Source organism: Anolis sagrei, chromosome 1, assembly GCF_037176765.1.
Source record: "Anolis sagrei isolate rAnoSag1 chromosome 1, rAnoSag1.mat, whole genome shotgun sequence".
NCBI lineage: Eukaryota > Metazoa > Chordata > Lepidosauria > Squamata > Dactyloidae > Anolis > Anolis sagrei.
This window is the reverse complement of record NC_090021.1, coordinates 303,860,194-303,886,925: the sequence shown is the minus strand read 5'-3', so window position 1 is coordinate 303,886,925 and position 26,732 is coordinate 303,860,194. Positions and strand designations below refer to the sequence as shown.

The 26,732-nt window shown below is 39.0% G+C and overlaps 1 protein-coding gene across 2 annotated transcripts in view; it reads right to left on the bottom strand.

The window, feature by feature from the left end:
- Nucleotides 1–14,550: 14,550 nt before the first annotated feature.
- The window catches only part of LIN52 (lin-52 DREAM MuvB core complex component), a 55,817-nt gene continuing 43,635 nt past the window's right edge, over nucleotides 14,551–26,732 (bottom strand). Inside the window, exons 6-7 of one of the 2 annotated variants that reach the window (XR_009630370.2) lie at nucleotides 18,907–18,996; nucleotides 14,551–16,163 (exon numbers count right to left, since the gene is read on the bottom strand). Coding sequence is in view for 1 of the 2 variants with exons in the window: in XM_060758666.2 (XP_060614649.1) it covers nucleotides 16,108–16,163 (56 nt within the window). In the remaining variant the exon portion in view is untranslated. The remainder of the gene's footprint in view (nucleotides 16,164–18,906; nucleotides 18,997–26,732) is intronic. The other variant, XM_060758666.2, reaches the window with a different exon arrangement.

Below are 26,732 nucleotides of genomic sequence, written 5' to 3'. Positions count from 1 at the left end.
TCTAAGGTACACATTTCATGTAACACCTATAACATACATACTGATGAGGGGTAGACATTTTAAGTCTGTTATAGCAAAAAAGAAAGATGTCTTGTGTCAACTTCAAGACTTAAGACATTTATTATGGCATCAGCTTTGGATTGAATAGATCCCGCTTCATCAGATGCATGAAATATCATCCTGAATTGGCAGAGATACAAGATGCATGTAGGCAGGGCCGTAGCCAGAAAAATTTTTTGGGAGGGGTTGAAATTTTTGTGGGGGGGGGGTTGAAATTTTCACAGGGGGGGGGGGGTTGAAATTTTCGTGGTGGGGTTGAAATTTTCACCGGGGGGGGGGTTGAAATTTGGGGGGGGGGTTAAATTTTCGCTGGGCTGGGGTTGAAATTTTTGTGGGGGGGGGAGGTTTGAAATTTTCGCTGGGGGGTTGAAACCTGCCTCCTAGCTTATGCTGAAGCAAAGAATACAGCAGGGGGAAGAGCAGCTTTCAATAGCCTGCAACTCCACCCCTGTCAACGACCTCCACCAAGTCTGGCCTCCTTAATGAGAGCATTCAACACACACACACCCAACTTGGTTGCTTCACTACATCGGCTATTGCTGCAAGTAATGACAGTGTGAATAAATTGTCAATATTTGCTTGAGATAGAACTTGCAGTTCTGGAGGGACTCTTAATTTTTTGTATCTCATAGACTTAGCATGGGAATTTGGTTAACCAGTTAAAATTCATGAGTAAACCAGGTTTTTAAAAAAATCTGAAACATTTCGGGAGGGGTTTGAACCCCTAAAACCACCCCCTCGCTACAGGCCTGCATGTAGGTGTAGTTGGTCTTCTTAGTTAAGAAAAAGATGGGTATATTCTTTTTCACTCCATGCTCTATACTCCTGGAATGGCCATCCTGAACGTTTATGGAGTGCACGTTCCCTTGTTGTTTTAAAACTTTATTGTTTTCCAAAGTGTTTGGAGGTTTAATTTAACATTTTAGTTTAATTTTTTTCTCATCTTCTGTAATTAGTTTCTATAGTTATATATAAATATAGTTAGTTATATCATATTCTATATTTTGTTATATCATAGTCTATATTTGCTGACCAAAAAGTTCAGTGGTTCAAATTTATGGAACAGGGTTTGCTCCCGTTTTAGCCCCAGCTTCTGCCAACCTAGCAGTTTGAAAACATGCAAATGTGAGTAGATCAATAGGTATCGCTCCAGTGGGAAGGTAACGATGCTCCGTCCAGTCATGCTGGCCACATGACCTAGGAGATGTCTACGGACAATGTCAGTTCTTCAGCTTAGAAATGGACATGAGCACCATCACCCCTCAGAGTCGGACTCGACTAGACTTAATGTCAAGTGCAAACCTTTACCTTTACTATACTTAGTTTAAATGTATTTGTCATTTTGGCATATTTTGATTGTGGTTTTTTTGTATTCTCTCTGAATAATTTGTTTTACAGTTATATACTTTTATCATTCTAAAAGTGGTATAAATTAGATTTGACACCTTTGGCTGGCTGTTTTTTTGTTGTTATTTTACTTGTAAAGCATCAAGTACACTGATGGCACTAATAAGGATAAGAATAATAGGAGTAGTAATAGTAATAATAACAAGTGAGTTTGAGGGGAAGAAAATACAAAAAACAGAGCTAGACAAAAACAACATTAAATCATGAATTTGTGCAAAATAATTAAACTGATAATTCACTAAATAATATCACAAACAGAGTAGCAGATATGGGTAAATAATATATAAGTACACTGAGTAGCAACTATGTAATAGCTTCCATTATGAAGACACACATTGCAACAGTATCTTTCTTATTTTAATTTTTTTGGTTATGGTAGATTTTTTTTCAGCTATGAGCCAAAGGTGATATAAATGGCTTTCTTGCTTCTCCTCATATCAACTCTGTGCGATAGGCCAGGCTGAGGGAAAGTGACTGGCCCAAGATCACCCAGTAAGTTTATGGCAGAGTGAGGGGCTTAAGCCTGGGTCTCTCATGTTTTAAATAAACACATGAAGCACTACATCACAACAGTTTCTTTGCAAGGCTGACAAACATTCCCAAGAATATTGTTTTAGGAAGATATAGGCTAGATGGGTCAACATGGTGTAGCTGTTTGAATGTTGGACGAGGGACACTTCTGTACTGACCACTTAAGTGTCTGGAGAAGTCCTGGAACTGGTTTGAGGCCTGGCTGGAGCTTATATACACCAGAGGCTGGCCTCAAACTGATTCCAAGATATGTAATTTGACAGGACTCCCCCTCCCCCTTTGTAATGCACATGCATGGAACACCTTAATTGCGTTTGCCGTACGATGTGGTTTTCACTAAAGTGTATTAATGCACATTAAGCGCCCTATTTCGGAGTATCCCTTAAAGCCTTCAAAGCACTCTCTGAAGTATATGTTTGCAGCATGAATCACATAAAACTATGTTGTCGAGCCGCCTTCAAAGTGCTGATGTGTTCTAGGATTCTGGGAAACTCCACTCAGCCATAGAATCCCGCTGGGTGAACTTGGACAAGCCACACGCTCTCAGCCTTAGAGGAAGAAAATAGTGAACCCCGTCTAAACAAATCTTGCCAAGTAAACCCTAAGATAAAATGACCATAAGGTACATAGCAGCAATACCCAGATGTGTTCATGTGAATTACCTTTTTACTGATAAGGCTAAAAGGAAACAACTTTGTATTCTGTTATCTCTTCAGTGTACAAGTGAGTCATATAGCCTGGCTCCCCATGCAACAAGTTTAAAAAGAGTGATTGGAAACATTACTTTTAAAACTCTAGCTCCCAGAATTCCCTGGTCCCATATGACTGGTGGGAGCTGGAGCCCAAAAAATAAACTGCTGGTAATTCTTCTAGGTTAATTTAGTCTTTGCAAATATGCTGAATGAACCAGACACTGGTAAGGCACACTGCATCTTTTCTCAGCAATTTGGTCACCAGATTTGTATTCTGGCCTGGTATCTCTAATTTTCCTTTATCATCTCCAGGCAGAAGACAAGGTCCAAATTCTCCAATTTCACTGTGATCAACTCCTAGTAGTTTGCAAGATTTGTTGATTTGTTTCTGAAACTAGCAAGGGCTCTCAGAGGAGGAGGCCTCTGTATTTACTTAATTAGCATTGGGGAGCCAGGACTCGACTACTCTGCATCCTCTTTCTGCCTAGAGCAAGCCTGCTGAACCTGTGGCCCTCCAGGTGTTTGGAGTTCAGCTCCCAAGAATCCTGAACATTGTCCAAGCTGGCTAGGGCTTCTGGGAGCTGGAGTCCCAAACACCTGGAGGGCCACAGGTTCTGCAGCCTGGCCTAGAGGCAAGTAAACTAGAAGCTAAGGAAGTTAAAAGTATAACCCTCCCGTTCTCCCTTGATCTGGGGAATAGCTCTTTTCATTAAGATTTCTGTCTTAATTGCCAAACAGGAAACATAACTTCTTCCTATGTGTATGATTATGCAAATGTTTGAATGACAAGCTGTGGGCAGATGTGGTTAGTACTTAATGCATACTGTTTAATGATATCACTAAGGGCTATCCCTAGGTCTCAGGATCTAGCCCATAAACTTCAGTCTTTGGAGAGTTCTGAATTTTCAACCCTACTTGTCATTACGGGCCCGCTGAGGAATCTCATTTAGTCCTTAACTCCTAAAATGCAACAGCTTCCCATTTAAACTTAAAGTTTGTGATATAATGTTGATTTGGTGCTCAATTCAGTTCCTTTTGTAAAGGACCTAGTAATTGTCATCTTGAAGTATTACCAGAGAATATAAGAAAAATATTTAAAAAATTGACCAGCCATACAAATCTTTACTCAAGAAAGGTTCAATTTGTGATCATGGTATTAATTCAGCCCTCTAGTTCAGAGGTTTCCAAATTATGTGTCGCAGCACGTTAGTGAGTCTGCTGCAGTGTGTAGGTGTGTCACACAAATGTAATGACAAATATCTTGGAAAGGTATGTTATCATCTTACAGATCATATATTTCAATATATATATATATAAAAGGTTTTAATGAGATACGTTGCATGTCCCATGCATTTTGTTATGACAATTTGTGTATCTCTGATAAGGGGTTGGTTTATCTTCCGGTTTACTAGTCAAATTAAACTATTCTGTCTCAAAATAATGCATGTCTAAAAAGTGTATTACCAACATGAAATGTTTGGAAAATTTTGCTCTACTTTAACAGGACTAGCTTCTCACTACATTTCCACAGAACAATTGACACAGTAAAAATCACAGAATACTAAAAATTTTAAAAAACCATAGGAAGTTCAAGTAAGGAACCAAAGTTGCATGAGTAACAAAAAGCAAAAAAGAAGCAGAAATCCCTGGCAATTAATATACTTTTAATTCATTTTTAAAGTAAGTGATCAACATCAAATCCAAATACATGCACACAGACATGTAATTTTTTCTTGTTCATGCAGTCTATCTCTTGGCAGCCAATTCTATAAAGTTATTAATTAATACGTTCTTTGTATCACAATAAAATATAATTGGAAAATTTGGTCCTGATTTTGATCTTTTTTCTTCTTCGTTTGCTATGATATAGTCACCAAGTGAGGGAAATCACAAATTGTTCCTTCCTCTCTGTGTAAAAATGTCAACATTATTGTAAAAATTAGCCAATGCACTTCCTTCTCTTCTCATTATTGAAGGTCCCTGGTACCTCAACCGTGAGGAACTCTGCTGGGTACTTCCTTCACGGTACAAAACTCACAGTTTGACTGATCTTCACCTTTCAAGGTAGAATCTCATACCCATTTCCTCCAGAACAATATATATCCTTGCTGGAACTGTGTTATATATTTTGCTTCACCTAGATTATGCAGTGTGGAATATATTTTTGCTTCACCCAGATCATCCTGTCATCTAGTGTGTTCATTGTTTTCTTGCAAAATCTTATCAAATGTGTTTGCTTTTGGGATCATTTGGAACAACCCCAGAATAAGATCATGGATGGTGTAATTTTAGTAGTGTTTGCAATGTTGAATATGTTTTAATGTGCATCTAATTTTAATTTTTAAATTTTTAACTTAATGTATTTTAACTCCTGTTGTTCAAGGCATTGAATAGTTGCCATATATAAAGCTGCCCTGAGCCCCTTTTTGGGGTAGAGAAAGGCAGGATACAAATAGAGTAAATAAATAAATAATAAATCATTTTTTCATTTCTGTTAATGTTTGTTTTTAAACCTTAGAAAGAAAAATATTACGTTTCGAAGTTTTGTAATACTTGCTCCCATTCATTAACTATCCAATGCCACCCCAAAGAGATTAGGAACCTGCTGTTGGATTTCTTATTTTCTTTTGCCATAAACTTAGCATATTTGTGGATAAGATATTTTCTCACCACCACCTGTTCATTAAGTATTATGCAGTCCATAATGAAAATCAATTAAATTAGAAATTTTCTAATGAAATAGTACAACTTAGTTAAATATGCTTTAACACAATTGATTTACCTTTGAATTTCAGCATTAATTGAATTTCACAATAGATCTATTAATTACATAAATAATTACTTAAATGGATGTGATAAAAAGCAAAATTATGTCCTATTTCCTAGCAGGTCCTTTGGTCAAAACATATTCCCTTGGATTTTTGAAGGATGACTTTTATTTTTTGTTGTTAGTTCCTCGGGGTTGGGAAATTACAATGTTCTCAACATAAGAGTCAAATAAAAGCAAATGGAAATAGTTATAGAGACCCCTGTTTAATTTTGTTTATTGATAAAGTCTGATAAATTAGTTAAGTCTGTGGTTAAAATATTTTAAATTGACAGGTAAAAAGCACAGCTTGCATAGTTTGTAGAATCCTAGGAGTTTTGAAGTTCTTAACCCTAGGACTCCTACCTGGATTGATATTGGAATATGTTAGCTAAATAAACAAAGATGATAAGAAGATGAGAATATATTGGATGAAGAAAGAGAAAACCAAGATATAGTAGGGTGGATGAAAAATGGATTTTTCAAAAATGAATGCACTTATTCACTTCTCTCAAAGTTCAAAACTGGGAGGAGGGAGAGGAGGAATACAATCACAGACAGCGAATCACAGGCTTTGAACTTCAACGTAAGTGGCAAATTAAGGTGAGTGTAGTATTTTCTTGCCACTTTCTATTGTGAATGCTGAAAAACTTGATTTATTAACTTACTAATAATAAATGGAACATTTCAGTCTCTTTCTACTAAATTTACTATTTTTAGTACAATCTATTTGATGTCTATGGAGAACTAAGTCCTATTTGGTTAAAGAGGGTTTGTGCAAGGTCCAAACTAGCAATCTCCCAATATTCTGCTGTGTTCAATGCAGGTAATAGTGTGCCACAGAACACAGGAGTGTTGGCCAGAGATGGGAAGGTCCATGTTTTCTTTCCCTCTTGACTATTTTTTTCAATATCACCAGTTGTTTTTCCTCCCAGAAGGCAAATGTCACCTGAACCTTGAATGTAGCAGCTTCAGATGTTCAAAACCTGCCCCCAGTTTGGTTCACAGATCTATTGAACATGATGAATTGAATTTTAAGCTGTTGAAATCTGAGACAAAATAACAATTGCATCGTATTCCAGTGCTTTAGTTGTAATAACCACAAAAATTGAGTTTCACAAGATCTTTTGTACTGTTTCCCTCATTCAGGCTTTTCCTTTTCCACCAATGTATTTCAACCTACCTTTATATTTCTTAAATACATCATTTTATCCAAGTATCTTATCTTCTAGTAAGGCTTTAAGTCTTTCCCATCATGGTTCTCCCACCTATTGTATAGAAAATTTAGACACAGTTGATTTAAATTTTTCATTTTTTTAAGCAACTATGCATCCCATTAAATAATTGGTTTAGCTTCAGATTGTTTTTAAAATATCAAGTAGCATAAAGCTGTGGTTTTGGTTTCAGACAGACAAGAGTTCTTTCTCCCACCCCGGACATTCCACGGATATATAAACTCAGCTTTCCTAGTTTCTAACAGAGCGCACAACCTCTGAGGATGCCTGCCATAGATGCAAGTGAAATGTCTGGAGAGAATGCTTCTGGAACATGGCCATACAGCCCGGAAAACTCACAACAACCCACTTTTTTCTTTGTTTAAAAGAAACACTTTATGAGAATATTTCCAATATATTTTTGGAGTACCTCCAACTTCAATCTGTCAGTGCATTTGGGTCAAAGTTGGAAGCCTTCCCTGAGTAGATGCTCCAGTCATCTGAGGTGAAGTGGTGAGATCCTTGAATTACATAGTTATTTGCAGAGATAGCGGGATCTGGGTTGCTGTGAGTTTTCCGGGCTGTATGGCCATGTTCCAGAAGCATTCTCTCCTGATGTTTTGCCTACATCTATGGAAGGCATTCTCAAATGTGGACAAAATGTCAGGAGAGAATGCTTTTGGAACATGGCCATGCAGCTTGGAAAACTCACAGCTACCCAGTGATTCCGGCCATGAAAGCTATGATAACATAGCCCTGACTGTTTCAGAAAAAATATGGGGGGGGGGGGAGAGAAAAAGTCTGTGGGCAACGTTAAGACCAACTGATTTAGTTAACATGACAATTGATAAATCAGCCTTAAAGATGCCACAGGATTCCTTTCTTCTCTTTCCTTCCGTACCACTTATTATGCAAAACGATATAGACAATATTGGTGTGTGAAACAATTTAGCAATCAACAAAGCATGTTAAAAGTCATAGAAGGTATACTAAGAAAAGATAAGGGATAAATTTGATCCTTCAAATATGCTTTATTTATAATAGTACAATTGCAGCAATATATATAATTTGGTGATAGCCTGGCCATTTATTATTTTAAAAATTCACACACAAGTATGCTTTAGTGAATGAAGGAGACATGTTCCTGGGCATTATGTCTTCAACAGAAAAAATTGGCTCCAGAAGCAGAAATAACATGGCAAAAATAGAGATAGATTGTTGCACCATAAAAGCATAGTTCAACATGTTGCATCCAACTTTTTTATATCAAAAACTAACCACATGCACATGTGAAATGAAACAACCAAGGCCACATATACACTGACTGGTGTAGATAAGGATCAGTTCTGTGGCAGCCAAATGACACACGAGGCTGACCAGCATGCCAGATCGACCCTGAAGTATGTGTCACTGTAGATCCACTCCAGGTCACATACCCCTTACCAAGATAAGAGGAACATTTTGAACCTTCTGAAGTCCACATGATGGCTTCTTCCAAAATGCATTTTTTTCACCAGCCTCCATTTTTCTTATGTTTTTGATTTTGGTGGCCATATTTATAGATCTAGGTTTCTTTAAAACACTGAGAATTGGCAGGCTTAGCTTTTCTCCTTCCTGTTCTGGTTTTCATGCAATAAGAGATTCTCGAGGAAGCAGCTGTGTATTTTTCTCTGTCTACTTATAACAGAATCAACTAGACCAGAATCTCATTCTTTTCCTGCTCAAGATTTATTGCATTGTTTACTGCAGACATGCTCCTACACCTTGGCACCAAAAATCCGTATTTCTCCTGGCCTCCTTCACCACCCTTTCAGTGTTGATGCTTCTATAAACCTTGCAGCTAGACAAGGTGGCAGAAGAAAATGTTGGGGTGAAAAAAGAACTGTGTTAGAGGCATTGTTAAGGGAGATATGTCTGCATTATAAAATAACACAGTTCAGAGTTTGAGAATTTGGGGTAATAAGAGTAGCAGCAGCAGATTTGCTTTCATATAAGCAACTTCACAAGTGAAAAAGCCAAGACAGAGACCAGAGATCATCTTATACCAATAACTTGCAGTTAGTAGCACTAATTCCCAGCTTTTGGGATCCTGTAAGCTCCTCTTAGAAAGATGTGACACCTTCTAAGTAACAAGAAAAATATTGTACAATAATAAGGCAAGTAGAAGATGATATAGAAGAAGAAGCCCAATGATCCACAGGTCTGACTGTGTTTTATACATTTTAAACTCTTTAATTTTATCGATAGATATTGTCCATTGCTTGTATTCAGTTAATTTATGTATTTTTGGTGCTATGTAATTTTATTTTTATGTGTGGCACCTTGAGTGCTTTTGTGAGCTGCCCCAGTCCCTTTGGGGAGATGGGGCAGGGTATAAATAAAGTTGGTATTGTTGTTATAATTATTGTCATTGTTATTGTTACACTTATAATAATAATTATTATTATAGAGAATCCCAATTCCCAATAGGTTACCACATAATTTAGGAGGCAATTAGAAAGTAACTGTGATCCTTTGGTCAGAAGCAGTGCAGAAACACACTGCAAGACCTAGAGCAGGGGTCGTCAAACTAAGGCCCGGGGGCCGAATATGGCCCTCCAAGGTCGTTTACGAATACGGCCCTCGCTCAGGGTCAACCTAAGCCTGAAATGACTTGAAAGCACACAACAACAACAACAACAACAACAACAACAACAATCCTATCTCATCAGCTAAAAGCAGGCCCACACTTCCCATTGAAATACTATATTTGTTAAAATTGTTTGTTAAAATTTGTTAAACTTGTTCATTTTTATTATTTTTAAATTATTGTATTGTTTTAAGTGTTTTTTGCACTACAGATAAGATATGTACATTGTGCATAGGAATTAATTCATTTTTCCCCAAATTATAACCTGGCCCTCCAACAGTTTGAGGGAATGTAGCCTGGCCCTCTGTTTAAAAAGTTTGAGGACCCCTGACCTAGAGAGACCCGCAAACACTTCCATGGGACTATTTTGTGGAGCCTGGGCAAGTGATACCATGGATACTGAGTCCATAGATAAGTGGGCTGTACTCTACTGTCGATCACATTGTGGGATTCACCTACAAGTGGAGTAGTGAGTGGGCATAGTAATGGTTGTTCATCATTTAATGCCTACTGAGTTAATAAAAGACACCACCAGATTGTGGCCTGGTAACCTTATTGTGTATGGTTAAATTCTATCTATCACTTATAGTCCTGTTAGACTGGAGTTTTGGAAAAAAAACGCCCACATTTCATTTTCTTGACTGCTGTTTGGCATTCTTGAGAGCTCAGATTTGAAAACAGGTCCACCCAGCCTGTAATCCACCACACCTCATGCAATTTACTGGTCATATAAAGTGACAAACTAGGGACTTAAGAAACCCCTTCTGACTTTGCTGATTTTTTGCATGCTAAAAAATAAGAATTTTATCACTTAGCTGGCAAGACAGTTCTTGAGAAGTGTGCTGTGTTCAGCATGTCGAATTACAAACAGACATCATACTTTTTTGGACTACAATGGTCAGCATATTTCCTAGTCCTGCCTAGAGATGCCAGAGACCCTCTGCAGGAAGAGAGCAAAGAATGTGCTCTACTGCTGAGCTACAGCTCCTTTTAAAAATGGCACAGCATTTCTGTTTTGTAATGTCAAGCTGCAATGAGTGTGCCCCCTGCTTTGTATAAACACCTCATATTACATTCAAAGCTCAGAAAAATCCTTTTTTATATTACGATTCTCAGATTCCCCTGTGGCTAGGCATTCTTGGAGTTGTAGTCCAAAAAGCAATTAGTACTAGTGTTTCATCATAGTAGCGCAATGGGTTAAACCCTTGTACCAGCTGAACTGCTGACTTGAAGGTTGGCGATTCGAATCTGTGAAATGGGGTGCGCTCACATCTGTCAGCTCCAGCTTCCCATGCAGGAACATGAGAGAAGCCTCCCACAGGATGGTAACACATCCGGGCGTCCCCTGGGCAACGTCACTGTATACGGCCAATTATCTCACACCAGAAGCGACTTGTAGTATAGTCTCAATTTGCTTCTGACATGATAAAAAAAAGTCCAATAAGCAGTATCTCCAAGCTTTTAGCATACATTAATGAAAGCTTTCTTAGAAATGACATAGTAGTGTTTCATGTCTTCACATGAACTTCTTGAAGAACTTAGAAATGGGGTGTTTGTTTTTATTATTTTATTGCAGTAGACCCTGTGGCTCATACAACTAGCTTGTTCACCCAAAGCAAAGGTTTTGGAGGCACTGGGAGTGGTGGCTACTGGTTGTGGAAGCATTTCCTTGAGCCCGTTAATTAGCACAGTAACGGTACCCGTGCTCCATTAGCCAGCCCATGTGGTCGGATCCCCTCCCCATCCACCAGCCTTTCCCCTAATGAGAGCTGGAAGAGGGACACTCACAAAACACTGCCTCAGAATAATATTCTGCTTTGTCCCCGCCGGTAACAAGAGCTGACAGGATCACTACGTCCATTTCTCTTCTAATTAGCACACTTCCAGCTTGGCCTGAGCCAGCAGCCAGAGAAAAGCGATCGGACAACCGTACCGAATCACAAACACAAAGAGGCCCATTCCCCATAATTAGGTGAGACAATCCCTCAGTCTTTTCTCGGCTGGAGCTTGCCCATAAGACCCTCGCTGTTTTGGTAAGTCCCAGCAACACAAGTTACACGTCTCCCCGGGACACTAATAAGCCCCTAATTGTCTTCCGCTTCACACGGCTCTTACCATAGGTCTGACTTTGGGGGAAATTCTCCTAACAAGCAACAGCCAGCATCGCTTGCACCACAAATGCAACAAGAACTTTAAAAGGAGGCGGGGGAGATGGATAGGCAGTGAGAAAACAGTCTGTAACTACTGGGACCCGATTATTGCATAGTGGGGACTCAAAGGGAAGGACGCCAGCATGCCTGACATCAACTCGTAATTGTCAGGGACAAAGTCTGTCCTTGACCCTTCCCATTCATTTCCTACTGTCCACATTCTTCACCCCCCTCGTACCTTTTTACTACCACTGTCCTCTCTCTAAATTCTTTCCTTACTGATGGATACCTTACTGTATGTACTTTCTCTGGACTCTTGAGAGGTGGGGCCATTTTTGGAAAGGCTTATTTCATTGAAGAAATTATTGTGCAGCTCTGGAAACGTGCATGCTCAAGGAAAACACATTCTTCCAGGAAGGCAAATTTAATGAATTGAGTTATTAAAGCACGTGAGTTCTTGCCATCAAAGAAGCCTAAAAACTTCAAAAAGATAGTCCATGTGAGTCTGTTTTAACATTAAAAAGACAGAAAAGAATCCAGTAGCTAATTGGGAAGAAGAAATTCCTATCAGAAGTGTTTGCAGACTTGGTCCACTTCTCAGATGTCTGAGTCAAATGAATGTTATTTGTTTGTATCTGACTGAAATTGAAGTCTTCCTCATATTCTTTCTTCCATAATGCATTCACAGCTGTGCAGTTTCCCCTCCAAAAGATAATTACTTTTAATGCATACCAGAGATGGATGCTCAATTGACCTTGGCACAACTGAGAGGAAAAGGGATAGAAAGCAATATATACAAAGCAGAACAGCCACAGAGGTGAATTTGCCTTTCTATTTTTTTCTATTCATACCACATATTCTCTTCAATCTTATGCATACTTACTCAGAAGGAAGACTAGGGCCCCATCTACACTGACCATTTAATGCCGTTCAAAGCTAGGTTCAGACTTCAGCAGCTAGACAACAAACACCCATAAAAACATGTAAAAGAAAGCCCTTAACGTGCATCAGTGCTCATTGGTTTATGTAATCACCATCCGGGAGGCCTCAAACCGCTTCCAGAATTTCTTAGGCAATCATCTGTACAGCGAAACAACTTTCTTCAATACTGGTTTGAAACTGCAATAAATAGCCAGAGTAGGTGGCTTCTAATGTAATGGGGCTTCCTGCCAAGGACATATACATAGGACTGTAGCTATAACATAGATAAAGGTTTCCCCTTGACTTTAAGTCTAGTCATGTCTGACTCTGGGGGGTGGTGCTCATCTCCATTTCTAAGCTGAAGAGCCGGCATTTTCTATAGACATCTAGGTCATGTGGAGTGCCATTACCTTCCCACCAAAGCATTACCTATTGATCTACTCACATTTGCATGTTTTAGAACTGCTAGGTTGGCAGAAGCTGAGGCTAACTATGGGAGCTCACCCCACTCTGCAGATTTGAACTGCCAACCTTCTGATCAGCAAGTTCTGTAGCTTAGTGCTGTGAAACTGAGGCCCCTAGCTATAATAATGGACCTGCAAATAAAGAAAAATAATGAAGTAAAATGACATAATGTAAACTTGGATCAAATCATGTTAACAAAACCACAGGGAAATTCCATTAATATAACATTAATCCATGATAATATTCCAACTAGGGAGAAAGATGAAAAAGAAATGTAAAGGACATGGTCAAGGAGGAGAAAAAGGAAGAAGTACTAGGGATCACATTGCAAAAACATGTTGAATAATGGAACCTAGCAAAATAATTTCAGAAGAAAAGCACCCTGTGCATTATAGATTATAGCAAAGCCTTTCATTGCATAGATCATGAAAAACTACGCATCATTCTTTTAAAAAATGGGTGTGCCACAAAATGTGATCATCCTGGTGCGTAACCTGTACTCAGGATAAAAGGCATTTAATATAGGTTTTATTTTTTACTTCATCCACACCCAAAGGAAGAAAAAGCCATCAATAAACCATAATTCTTCAAGACAGTTCTAATTTAAACTTCTCCAGAGAGAAGCTAACAGACCAATACCAAGCATCTTTACTCAGCATGTTGAATTCAGAAGAATTTTTTGTACTTGGAAATAAAGTTTCAAACCTCAAGGGACATGTCCAAGTAAATATACATAGGAGTAAACTGGTGTTTTTCTGTAAGCCACTGATTTGATTTGGTTGTTTTTTTGGGGGTGGGGGGCATTCCATATTTCACAGACTGTTCATGAAAATGCACATTGTTTATTCAAGAGAGTCAGAATTTCAATAATTTCTGAAGGACAATACAATGAGGAATAATACTATCTACAAAAATAAATTTCTAACACTACATATGCATGGAAAATATAAATATATAAATATCCAAGATCTAAATCATATACAACTCACCCCTCTGTCCTTGGAAGATACATTTCTGGAACAAACAAGAATGCATTTAAGTGCAGAAAAGTTAACAATTTATCACATTTGGCATTCATGGCTGAATGTGGACTTCTCTGGTATGTTGCCTAGATGTTTCAGTTTCACATACTCCAAATGTATTTAAAGGTGATTCAAACAAAAACATTCAGAACATGAAACTGTCCAAACCCAATATTTCAATGTCTGATCACATTCAGTGTAAGAGTTGAGAACATATATAAATCTGACCCACTGAAACCAATTCTAGATGCTTTCAAAACCATTTTAAACTCTTAAACTACTCAACTTGAGTAGACATGTACCCACACAATTTTGAATGTGCAATCTTACAATCCACAAAGAAAGATATTGGGATTTCAGTATTTCTAAATATAGAAATAAAACGTTAGGTCAACATAAAAATTATCTCACCATAATTTCTCTTACCTTCATCCAAGCTTCTTCTGATCTCAGATATTTTTTGTTAGCGGTTTACCACCATTTCTAGTTGGGTGTCTCAGTGGCCTAAATGTGGCCAGTGCATATTGAAGCCCAAATCAAACAAAAATATCTTCATGTAAAAAAGCTTCACCTACTTGAACACTGCAAAGAGTTTGCTGAACTACCACCTGAATTACCACCAATGCTTAAAATAAAAGAAACATACCTTGCACTCAAATAAACAAAGATTTTAATTTAAACCAGAAAATTAGCAGATCTACAGCAGAAATCTTTCATCCATGCACTGTATAAACTGCCTCAAGTGCAGAATTGCTTATGTATTACATGTAAAGTTGCATATAATAGCCTCTTGGTTATATTTCACCCTTATGTCATGAAACTAACATCATGGCGTCTGTAGATTAAACAGTGCAAATCAAGAACTCTGTGGTGAAATCACTCAGCATTCAACTATTTTTCCTGCTACTGGAGCAAGTGAGAGGAGAAACCCACCCAAAGGATGTTCTTCCCTTCTCCACTGGGAAATGTCAAGGCTTTGTCTGGCCCGTGGAAAGATGGCATTGTATGTGTGTGTGTATACACATACATATACATACACACACACACACACACACACACACACATATACATACATACGCATATACCCCCACACGTATACATACATATATATACACAAGCACAAACTTTTCACTAAAATACATAGGCCATAACTTAATCATGTACTCTATTGTCTCACCAAGATAAATGCATATACAATTGGTTAATTTTGGATTTCCCCAAAAGTGTATTCCAACATTTCATTCTAGAGCAACATGCTTGAATCCAACACCCTGGTCAAGTTTCTTGTTAAAAAGCCATTTTAGCCATTTATGAAACAGAAGGTGACTCCAATTTAGCGTAACTGTCACCTGGAGAGGTGTACATAAGTAAAACAGCACAGAGATGCTAAGACAAATGAAAATATGATAAAGTCTGTTTGGGGGAGCTGTCATGAAAAAATATAAGATTTTGCATTTAAGTGTGATCCAAACAAAATATACCACAGAACAAATATACAACGCTGAATATATGGCACAGGAGTGTTTTCTTATCATTCAGTAAGGCACACTTTCCCTTTCCCACTGTAGCATATGCATAGCATGACTGTCTAGAACTATATAGAAAAAGAAACAATAAAGCAAAATACAAAATCTGTGTTGATAAGTTGCCCCATGAATCTATGTTGTAGGACTTCAAGTCCCAGCAGCCTTAGCCAGCTTTGTCAATGGTCAAGGATAGTGGGAGATGCAGTTTAACATCTGGAGGGTGACACTCTTACTATACACAATGCCAACATGTAAAAGTATAAAAGAAAATTACCCTGTCCTTAGGTTAGTTAGAAGAAAATCAAAAGTAAGCAGCTTTCAAACAGAGTTATACTGTTCAGAAATACAGCAAGGTATTTCAGCAAGATACTTTCAAATACAAAGTTGTGCCCCAAAGAAACTTAACACATTGTTCTTGGACACGGATCTATATCATAACATTACACACACATACAACTGTTTTTAATTGTATTCTGATAAAATTCTTGCATAAAATTCTGTTAACCCCCAACAAATGTAGATGGGAAGAACTTGGTGTTGCTTAGGAAACTGGCCGTAGTCCTTGTTTCTCATCAGAGCAGAGGCAATAGTCCAGAAAACATCCAGTCGCTTATGGTGGAGCACTGGTCTTTCCACTTCAGTGTCCATGGAAATTGTGGTTGTCAGGCATAATTTCCATATCTGCTATTTTTTGGGCTTCTCCAGGATGTTGAGGAATTTTCCTCGTGTCATTTCTCTTGCTGAAATCACAAGAGAAAAGAAAACTTAATGCAAGCCCCAAACAAAATGGGATAATATACAATATTTAGCCCCACTAGTGAAATTAATTTAAAATTGCTTTCTAGTGCCAAGAGGTAGCAAAAAAGATATAAAGCATAGAAATAAATTTGTGCTGCAGTTTAAAGCTCCATGCAGCCTGCAAATGCTGGCCAAGCACCGAACGCATCAAAGCTCAGACATAATAACCACAAGCTGTCTCATTTCATACTATATCCACTTCTTTTATTCCTACTGTGGTTAGCTTCAAGATCTCTTTTTCAGTTTTTCTACTACATCTATCTATGAATGCTATAATCTCGAGTGGCATTGCTTCTCTTGAGCAGGACACATCTTTCTGGATGCTATAACCTTTCAGAGATTATGGACCTCGGCTCCCTCCATTTCGAGATTACTTCTCCCTGGATGCTTATGATGTTAACATAAATGAGACAGCGTTTCCCTTGGCAGTAATAGTCCCTGGATACTATAACATAATGGGGTTTATATTCCCTCAGAGTAGATCCTCTATGGATGGAGTGTTAAAATAGAGTTTATAGAGCTTTGCTCAACTCGCTTATACTGTATTGTCATTCCCTGAATGTGTAATACAGCAAGGCAAAGTTTATACGTTTCGCTGTGCTTCATCAATCTCTGAGAAGAGATCTGCAGAATTTTTACACGGCTACTTTTAGAGAGAAACAGTTCTTGCTCACAAGTTCTAAGGTTTTAGCAAAGTCAACCTGAAGTCATTCATTTCAACTTAAAACTAATTATATATCCAGTATGATCCCTGTATCTGCTGGATTCATGTCTGTGGTTTTTTTTTCCATGTCCCACAAAGTATGCTTTCCGTAGACATTTTCTAGCTCCTCCAGTACAACTTTGTACAACATTATAGCCTACAATGAAGGCTACAAGTCCTTCATTTCAGTAGGGCTCATTATTATTCACAGTTTTGCATATCTGTACTAAGTTCACGAATGTATCCCCCATGGGTTCTAGACAGGTCATATTGCAAGTACCTTTTTTCTTGTGGGTTTCCCATCAATGAAAAATCTGACCAAATGTTTCAGCTGTAAATATAAGGCAATTCTCATACTAGGTAGGTACAATTTTCTTTAAAAGGATCAGAAGATAAAATTGCCAACATCACTATGCCTTTATACAAGTTTATGTTCCAACTAAGTTTTGAACACTGCACAAAAAATACTCTCTAGAGCTGGAAGAAAGCAAATCAAATTATCAGGGCTCCAGACAACTCTTCTGCGAGCACATTTACAACATTTGGGGATTGGTTTTGTTTTATTTTGGGGATTGATTTTATTTTATTTTTAAGACAAATAAGTAAATAAAAAATATAAAATCAAACATGATATGGAAAAAGTGGATAATTTTTTCCTCACTCTGTCATAATGGATTCATTTAAATTGGTGCTGATCGAGGAAGTGGATGAGATCCTTGTAGAAGCGAGAGCAACCACATGCATTCTAGACCCCTGCCCATCCTGGCTGATAAAGGAAGCCAGAGGGGGTTTGGCAGAGTAGGTAAAGGTGGTGGTTAATGCCTCCTTCCAGGAAGGCAAGATTCCAGCCAGCCTAATAGAGGCAGTAATAAAACCACTGGATCATACTCAATTGAACAACTTTCAGTCAGTTTCCACCCTCCCCCTTTTGGGCAAAGTCTTTGAATGTGTGATGGCCTCACAACTACAGGTGTTCTGGGAAGACACTGATTATCTGTATCTGGTACAGTGGTTTTAGGCCGGGTCATAGAGCTGAAACAGCCTTGGTCGCCTTAGTGGATGATCTGTGTAGGGAACTTGACAGGGAGAGTGTGTCCCTGTTGGTTTTCCTGGACCTCACAGCAGCTTTCGATAAATGGTATCCTTCTGGGACGCCTAACAGGAATGGGTCTTGGAGGTACTGTTTTACAGTGGTTCTGGTCCTCCTTCATGGAGGACTGTTCCCAGAAGGTGTTGTTGGGGGATACCTGCTCGGCCTCACAGCTGTTATCTTGTGGGGTCCCACAGGGTTCAACAATATCTCTCATATTGTTTAAAATCTACCTGAAGCCACTGGGAGAGATCATCTGGGTTTTGGAGTTCAATGTTATCTGTACGAAGATGATGTTCAACTCTATCACTGTTTTCCACTTGCTACTAAGGAGGCTGTTGAGGTCCTGAACCTGTGCTTGGCAGCTGTGATGGTCTGGATGCGGGTGAACAAACTGAAACTGAATCCAGACAAGATGGCGGTATTCCTGGTCAATCACAAAGCTGAACAGGGTATAGGGATACAGCCTGTGTTGGGCGGAGTTACACTTCCCCTGAACACACAAGTTCGTAGCTCGGGAGTGATCTTGGACTCATAGCTGAGTCTGGAACTCTAGGTTTCGGCGGTGGCCGAGGAGCATTTGCACAATTAAAATTTGTGCGCCAGTTGCACCCGTACCTTGGGAAGTCAGACTTGCCCACGGTAGTTCATGCTCTGGTTACATCCCGAATAGATTACTGCAATGTGCTCTACGTGGGGTTGCCTTTGAAGACTGTTCAGAAGCTTCAAATGGTCTAACGGACAGCAATCAGGTTGATCACTGGAGTAGAGTACAGGGAGCACACAACCTCCCTGTTATGTCAGCTCCACTGGCTGCCAGTCTGCTACCGAACACAATTCAAAGTGCTTGCTTTAGCCTATAAAACTCTAAACGCTTCCAGCCAAAGCTTACCTGTCAGGATGAATCTCCTTCTATCAACCATTGTGATTAAGATTGTCTGGAGAGGTCCTGCTCTCAGTCCCACCTACATCGCAGGAGTGTCTGGTGGGAACGAGAGATAGGGCCTTCTCAGTGGTGGTCCCTCAGTTGTGGAATTCTCTCCCCAGTGACATTAGAGCTGCTCCCTCCCTCCTGGCCTTCAGAAGGAAAGTGAAAACCTGGCTCTGGGGCCAAGGCTTTGGAGATGAATAATAGCCTCGAAATATGTGCAATTGATCTTTGGAACGGCCCTGGATTATGATTGAGAATGGTGTGATTTTAATAGCGAATGCAATGGTTTATATGTTTTAATGTGCATTTGATTTTAGTTTTTTAACTTAAGTGTATTTTAACTGTTTGTTGTCCAAAAGCACTGAATAGTTGCCATATATAAAGTCGCCTTGAGTCCCCTTAGGGTTAGAGAAAGGCGGGATACAAATAGAGTAAATAAATAAATAAATAAATAAAGCTTAAAATGCAGGGTCATCTAGCAAAACTGAATAGTGAGAGATTGAGGAGGATAAAGCTGCTAGTCAAAAAGACTATAGGCCAGTGGTTCTCAACCTGTGGGTCCCCAGGTGATTTGCCCTACAACTCCCAGCCATTTTACTAACTGTTAGGATTTCTGGGAGTTGAAGGCCAAAACATCTGGTGACCCACAGGTTGAGAACCACTGCTATAGGCAATCTCGAGGGGTATCTGATTCTAAATATTTGTTGCTGAGAAACACTGCTGAAAAAGCTGGGCTCATTAACTGGAAATAGATTTTTTAAAAACTGGTAACTCTGGCTGTCTTTTTGGTAGCTAGAATAGTCTCCAAAGTAGCCAACACTTAACCTATGGGGTAAGTGATATGACAAGGGACCTGCAAATGGGAAGGGAGATAATTGGTCTTTTTGCATGTTTATCAGTTAAGAGACCTGTGGTTTTCACCTAACTGGCAAAGAAGTTCATGGAACAAAAAAAACCCCTAAGAATCCTTGATTTAAACAATTTAGAAGAATTTAAAATAGTAACAATAATTTAATTTAAACTAAGTAAACACATATCAAACAGTTTGACAAGTTGTAATATGCCAGTTTAAAAACAGTTTAAGACAATTTAATACCATGCACGTGTACATTCTGTTTAAATCAACTAGACTCCAAATATTTTAGTAAATGCTTTACTCTGCATAAAGCTCTTCTGGACTCTTGGACCAGTTCTTAAACACGCTTCTGAAATGTGCTTCGTGTATTCCAAGTAGACTGGAACGTACTTAGTCTTAATCTTTTTTTATACTGGTTTTAAACCACTTCATTGGTTGTGTTGCAATAGCAGATTCCCAGATGTTTACACCTTATTTTATTTTATTTTGGTTATTTAATATTTAATGTTTATTTTACTTAAGTGATATTTGTCTTTACTGTTCTAATGTAGCACAAATCCTATATAAAACCATACTACATATTTTTAACATTAATATTGAAATCTGAAATACATACAGAAAGTCTTTACCCTCTCACAGGAGGGTGCTTCACCAATGTGCCACAGCAGAGAAATCCCTTTCCCAAGTTCTCCTGCCAAATATTATCCCATTGGTGGTGTACAGAGCAGAGCTTCTTTAAACAGATCTTAAACCTTTGAAACGTGTATATTGGGACAGGTGCTCCGTTAACTATCAAGGTTCCAAGATATTTAGGACTTCAACTTATCAACGGCTCCGTGAAATTGAACAGTAACTGTATTGTTCAATTCCTTTAAATCTAGTGATACATGGTTTCTAAATGGTGTCTCTGTCAGCAATTTAGGTGCTGACAGTATTACCCAATTCATCTTCAAAGTAGACCCACATAGAGTTAGTTGCGGTAGTCTAACTAGGAAGATTGAAGTGAAAGGATTAGAACAGCTAGGGTACCCATTCCCAAGAATCTAGGAATGCTCCTGAGCTATATACTCGTATCTCAGCTCTCAAGTGGAAGACAACTCCATCCAAAGAGATCTCTTAGCCAGTTTCTAGACCTACAGAGTTTTTTTGTCTTACTGGGACTCAACTTCTGTTTAATGACCTCATTCAGACCATTATAGAAGTGAAACACAAGTTCTTCATATGTGCAGACTCGGGTGACTCTAATGACAACGAAAAGAGTGGAGTGTCATCCGTATACTGATGGCATACCAACCAAAAACTCCTAATGATCTTGTCCAAGAGATTCATACAGATATTGGGCCAAACATGAGTTCAACAATACTACCTTCTGAAGCCTCACTGCAAACGGAACCATCATAACACGTCTTATACCCCCACCCAACAAAGCCATACAGTAGGATACTATGTTGCATCTAAAGCTACCAAGATATTGAAAAAAAGATAAAGGGGATAGAACTATCTAGAACAGGTAGCCACTCAAGGCACTGCAGGCTGTAACTAGTCTTAAAAGGGTCCAGATAATTCAATAATGTCTGAAGTTGCCCAGTCATCGCACACTCAAGTACCTTACATTCAAAAGGAGATATCAACAATAGGGCAGTTTAACAATAATTGGGATCAATATCTATATCTATTCTCACTATTCTATGTCAACAATGCCTTGACTGAATTACCTGCTCGATTCATTAGAGTATTCAGGAACCCTCTGAATTCCATAAAACTCTGGGGACTAACCATTTTAATTGGTCCCTTATCCATTCTGGGAAAGTTCACTACTACCAAACAAAATTTGACAACAAAGGAATCTGATCATGACAAAGGAGTTGTTGGCAACCTGCCCTCAAAACTAATCATCATAATTCACCCAAATGGAAGAAAATCAGCTTCACTATATGTACATGCAAAAAGAAAAAAAAGAATACAGAACCCTTAGAGGCATGGCCAAACTGGCAAGAAAGAGAAATAAGTGAAGACAAGAGAAATAAGTAAAGCAGTAATATAACATTGCACCAAGAAACTAGAACATTTCAAACCATGTTCTTGCCATTAATATGGTTGCCTAAGTTGGCCTTGAAACCAAAGAAAATAATTTTCTAGCCATGTATTTCACATTTTTCTACGATGGGCATGTCATCACACCTATTTTTGAAGTCCTGAGACCGTAAAGTACTTTAGGATTCTCCAGGAAAAAAAATTGGAGACACTTGCATATTATTTGTTGTTGTGTTAAGGTGAGAAAGATTCCAAAAACGAAACTTGAAAACTACGACTGGAAGTTTGAGGTTGAAGACATTTTAGTTTGAATTAAATTCCACACCTTGTTCTTGCTCAAGTAATGTCAAATGGCAGCATTATTTGCTGATGGAGTGGAAATTTTCTGGAGCACAAGTCCCATATAGGAGATATACGAATGTGTGACAACTATGCGCCCCTGAAGAGGGCTGCACCCTATAAATCAGACCATGAGCATTGACTAGTTCTGTGCTCCAAGTGAAATTACTATGGGTTGGGGGCTGCTCCAGAGCACGTGCCCTCCTGTTCGCTTGTCATCGGAGATGTTAACATTTCTGATTAATTCACAGACCTCTCATTTTATTCTTCATTCCTTTATCCTTGCTATCCTGCTCTGCTGCAGCTTAAAAGATTCTTACCGACCTGCTACAATAATCACCACCCACTTGTGTGCCCCCCCAACCTGGTGAAATTGTTTAGTGATGCCAACCGCGCTTTTAATTTGCAAGACATCAGACACAGAGGTAATTTATACCAACATCTGTTCATTTCTGACTTCTGAAACAAACTCGCACATGCTGCTACGAAATCCCATTAGGAACAGGAGACAGCCTTCTGCTATTCTGTATTCCTTTTCTCAATACACACTAAGGAGGCAACTAGGCTTTAAATTTCAAAACGTATGATGCAAAATTGAGGGAAGATCCTTATAGCTATCAAAGAAACCTTTCAATCTCATCAAGTGCCATCCAAATTTTGCAGAGAATTTTTCTAACTACCTTTGTGCCTTTGCTGTTTCAATCTTGTTGATCCAAATAACTTCAATACCCATGTCTTGCTAGTAACAGGAGATATATTCAGAATGTATAGGGACTTGATCGCAATATGCTAACATTCAGTATTACCCAGAAGTCATAATCCCACTAGTTCCCCCACCTTGCCTTTGAATATAGTTATATGCACCATTTTACAGGTAGTTCTTGTTCTGCCTCACTCCAGTTCAACTTTGTTAAAAAAATTATTCTAAAACATCTGAGGTCCTTTTCTCGCTCCCACCTCCATCACAAGCAAGATTGGTGGGGACAAGAGAGAGGGCCTCCTTGGTGGTGCCCCCCCCCCCCGGCTTTGGAACTTCCTCCCTAGGGAGATCAGGCTAGCACCCACACTGTCCATTCTCCACAAAGATCTAAAAACGTGGATGTTCTGCTGTGCTTTGATTAGACAATCCTTCAGGTAATTTTGGCCCCAACCGGGACCCAAAATCTTGTCCTCACACTTTACTTCTGTTCTGTACCCAAAGTTATAACGCTCCATCTTACATTGCCCTCTATCTCTAATGTTGCCATTTGACTTACGCACTTTATCCATCAGTCCTATCCTCACAATTTATTTGCACCATTCTGCCCACCCATGCCCAGAACTGATTTTTATTGCAGGTTCATCGGTTGTTGGTTTGATAGTTGCTCTTATATTCAGTTATAATGTTGCTGTTTTATTCTGTTTTATGCTGTAGTTTTTATATCCTAGTGTGTTATATTTTAACTATGTTTGTTCAGGCTCGTCCCCATGTAAGCCGCCCTGAGTCCTTCCAGGAAGATGGAGGCAGGGTATAAAAATAAAGTTGTTGTTGTTATTATTATTATTATTAGGCAGGAGGACAAGGAAATTCACATTCTCAATGCAACTACTAACAGAAAAGCCACAGTAATAGCTGTCATCACTGACATCCCACAAAAAGATGGGAAGCCTATTATAGTAGAGTCTCACTTATCCAACCTTCGCTCATCCAACGTCCTGTATTATCCAACTCAGTCTGCCTCCCACCCGGATCCACAGCTGTTTCAATACATTGTGATGCTTTGATGCTAAATTCGCAAATACAGTAATTACTATATAACATTACCTTGTATTGAACTGCTTTTCTGTCAATTTGTTATAAAAATGATGTTTTGGTACTTAATTTGTAAAATTATAACGTAATTTGACATTTAATAGGCTTTTCCTTAATCCTTCCTTATTATCCAACATTTTCGCTTATCCAACGTTCTGCTGGCCTGTTTATGTTGGATAAGCAAGACTATTGTATATGGAGATGGGACTCTGAATGAAAAGATAATAAAATGTATCAGAATCCATAGGAATATTTTTAGTGTGCCTGTTGCAAAGGACTTAACTGTTGGAGGTGGGATGTCATGCCAGTTTCATTGGACTAGTAAGTAACCACAGAATCTGTTCAGCATAAAACAGAAACACGAATAGCTGTATTGAGACAAAAATTTACAATCTATCCTATGTGGTACATCTATCACTACAATAGAAAATCAACAATAGATATCACGGCAATAGCTAGGTTACAAATTAATCTCCTCAGTTAGATGGAGAAGTGAGGGCACTGAAGACCGCAGAAAACACCAATTTAGGATGTAATCGGCCTAGGTTACAATAAAGCTGAGTATCTGAACAAATCCGCCCTTCCTGGGACTACCTAGGAAACAGCCATTAGGTTGCTATAAATAACAAGAGGCTCTTGAACCAGGAATTAGATTTTTTTTACTTTGGAATAGATAGATTTCAAACCAGGTAGTGCACAGAAGAGGCAGAAGCCAAAAACGGAAGCTTAATTTTCCAGTTGCTAGGAGGGTGGAGCAGAGTTTAATATAATCTTCTCTTTGGAACTTCAATCCCTCAATCCTGTATTTAGCCTTGTTGCCTTGGTCTCCCTTCCCACTACAACTGTCCCCAAGCTGCCTCCTGCAGTAAATTTTGTGGCTGCTAGTTGAAGAGATTCAGTAGTACAGATTGATTTCTTGCAAGTGAGGAGATGAGGGATTACCAAAAGCAGCCCTGGTTAACAAGATTGGGTGCAGAATCTCTTGCGAGAGCAGCCCACTCTGCCAGCGCTTTGCATCCTTTCACTATGACATATGGGTTTCATTACACAAAGATTTTCCTGATTTTAACTTTGAGGAGATTACATTAGAAACTCAGGGCTATCTTTACATCTGTAGCAATTTAAAGGTTAAGTAACATTTTTAATCAAATGACAAAGACTCATAATATTTGGCCTTCAGTCCAAAGTGGAAACTGTAACTCCGGATGTTTCTTCCAATGGCAATTTAATTAGAAAAGAACACTCTGATGGAGATTGGGCCTCCACTCTCATTGCTCCCCAACATCTCATAAAGAGCCTTCTCATACATATGGCAACACTGCAGTGTGATGTCATAAGGTTTGGATAATCAGGAAATAATGGAGGATTTACTCTGACAAAATCAGTAATGAAAATAGCAAGTTACGCTTATATAAGCAGCGATCATCCTGAAGGATTCCAAAGAGGGAAAACTATTAATGCACAAAGATACCTATCCTATCCTGATAATACAATTACGTATTCTGGAAAGGAAGGAAGGACTGTAGTTCAATGATAGATACATACTTTGCACAGAGAAGAGCTCAAGGTTGATTGCTAGAATCTGAGGTACAAATGGGGGGGGGGGGGACGACGACTCTAGAATATTGTTGAAGGCTTTCACCACTGGAATAACTGGGGTGTTGTGTGGTTTCTGGCCTGCATGGTCGTGTTCTAGCAGTATTTTCTTCTGACGTTTCGCCTGCATCTGTGGCTGATATCTTCAGAGGATCTGATGATGCTAAAGCAAATGGAATATATATACCTGCTACGGGAGGAGGAATCAGGGACCATGCACCTTCCACTTGCAGCTGCCCATGAGACCAGGAAGCACCCTGCTGCGGGCGGCGGAAATGAAGCCAGCCCTTCGCCACCTGTAGCAGCCACAGATGCAGGTGAAACATCAGGAGAAAATGCTGCTAGAACATGGCCATACAGCCCGGAAACCACACACCTCAATTCCAAAATAGATTAACTAATGTCCTGAATTAGTATGAGGCAGCATTTGCTAAGGTTATCTGATATGGAAAACAAACAACTATTTTTTCCAATGTGCCAGGGACTAGCACCACATTTGTGCCCACTGGCTACAATCTTTTTTTTTCCTGGGCACTCAACAAAGACTGGCAGTTGATGGCTCATAGACCAGCAGTGGTTGAGAGACCACCACTTTGGTTAGCATTAGTGTAAAACATCTTATCTAGTTCCCCTAAATCATAGTAACAGAAACCCACACTTTGTATGTATGTGAATTATCCAATAATATATACCTATGGCAATGAAGGTCAGAGCAGATATCTTCAACACTACAGTTTTACCGGCAATGTTTTATGCATCTGAAACATGGGCAACAACAAAGTTAGAGGAGAAAAAAACTGGCAGTGACTCAGAGAGCAAAGGAAAGAAGGGTGTGTGGCATGACAATCTACTTGGTGGCCCTCAAGTTCCATTCCAACTCTTCAATTCTGTGATGGAAACCAATGCCCTCACTGCAGGAGAAGATGCAGATCAAAAATAGGGCTCCACAGTAACCTACAGACCCACCAGAATACTGATCCTGGAAGACTATCCTACTCGGCCCACGAGGGATCTCCTAAGTAAGTAAGTAAGCAAGCAAGCATTTATAGTATAATTTTAAAACTTCATATTTCAAAGGAAATGAAAGGGGGGGGGGTCCCCTGGGAATACGGTTCTGCTATCACTGTTTTGGCTATATCAGTATAATAAGGTGTTTTCATACTACTAAAA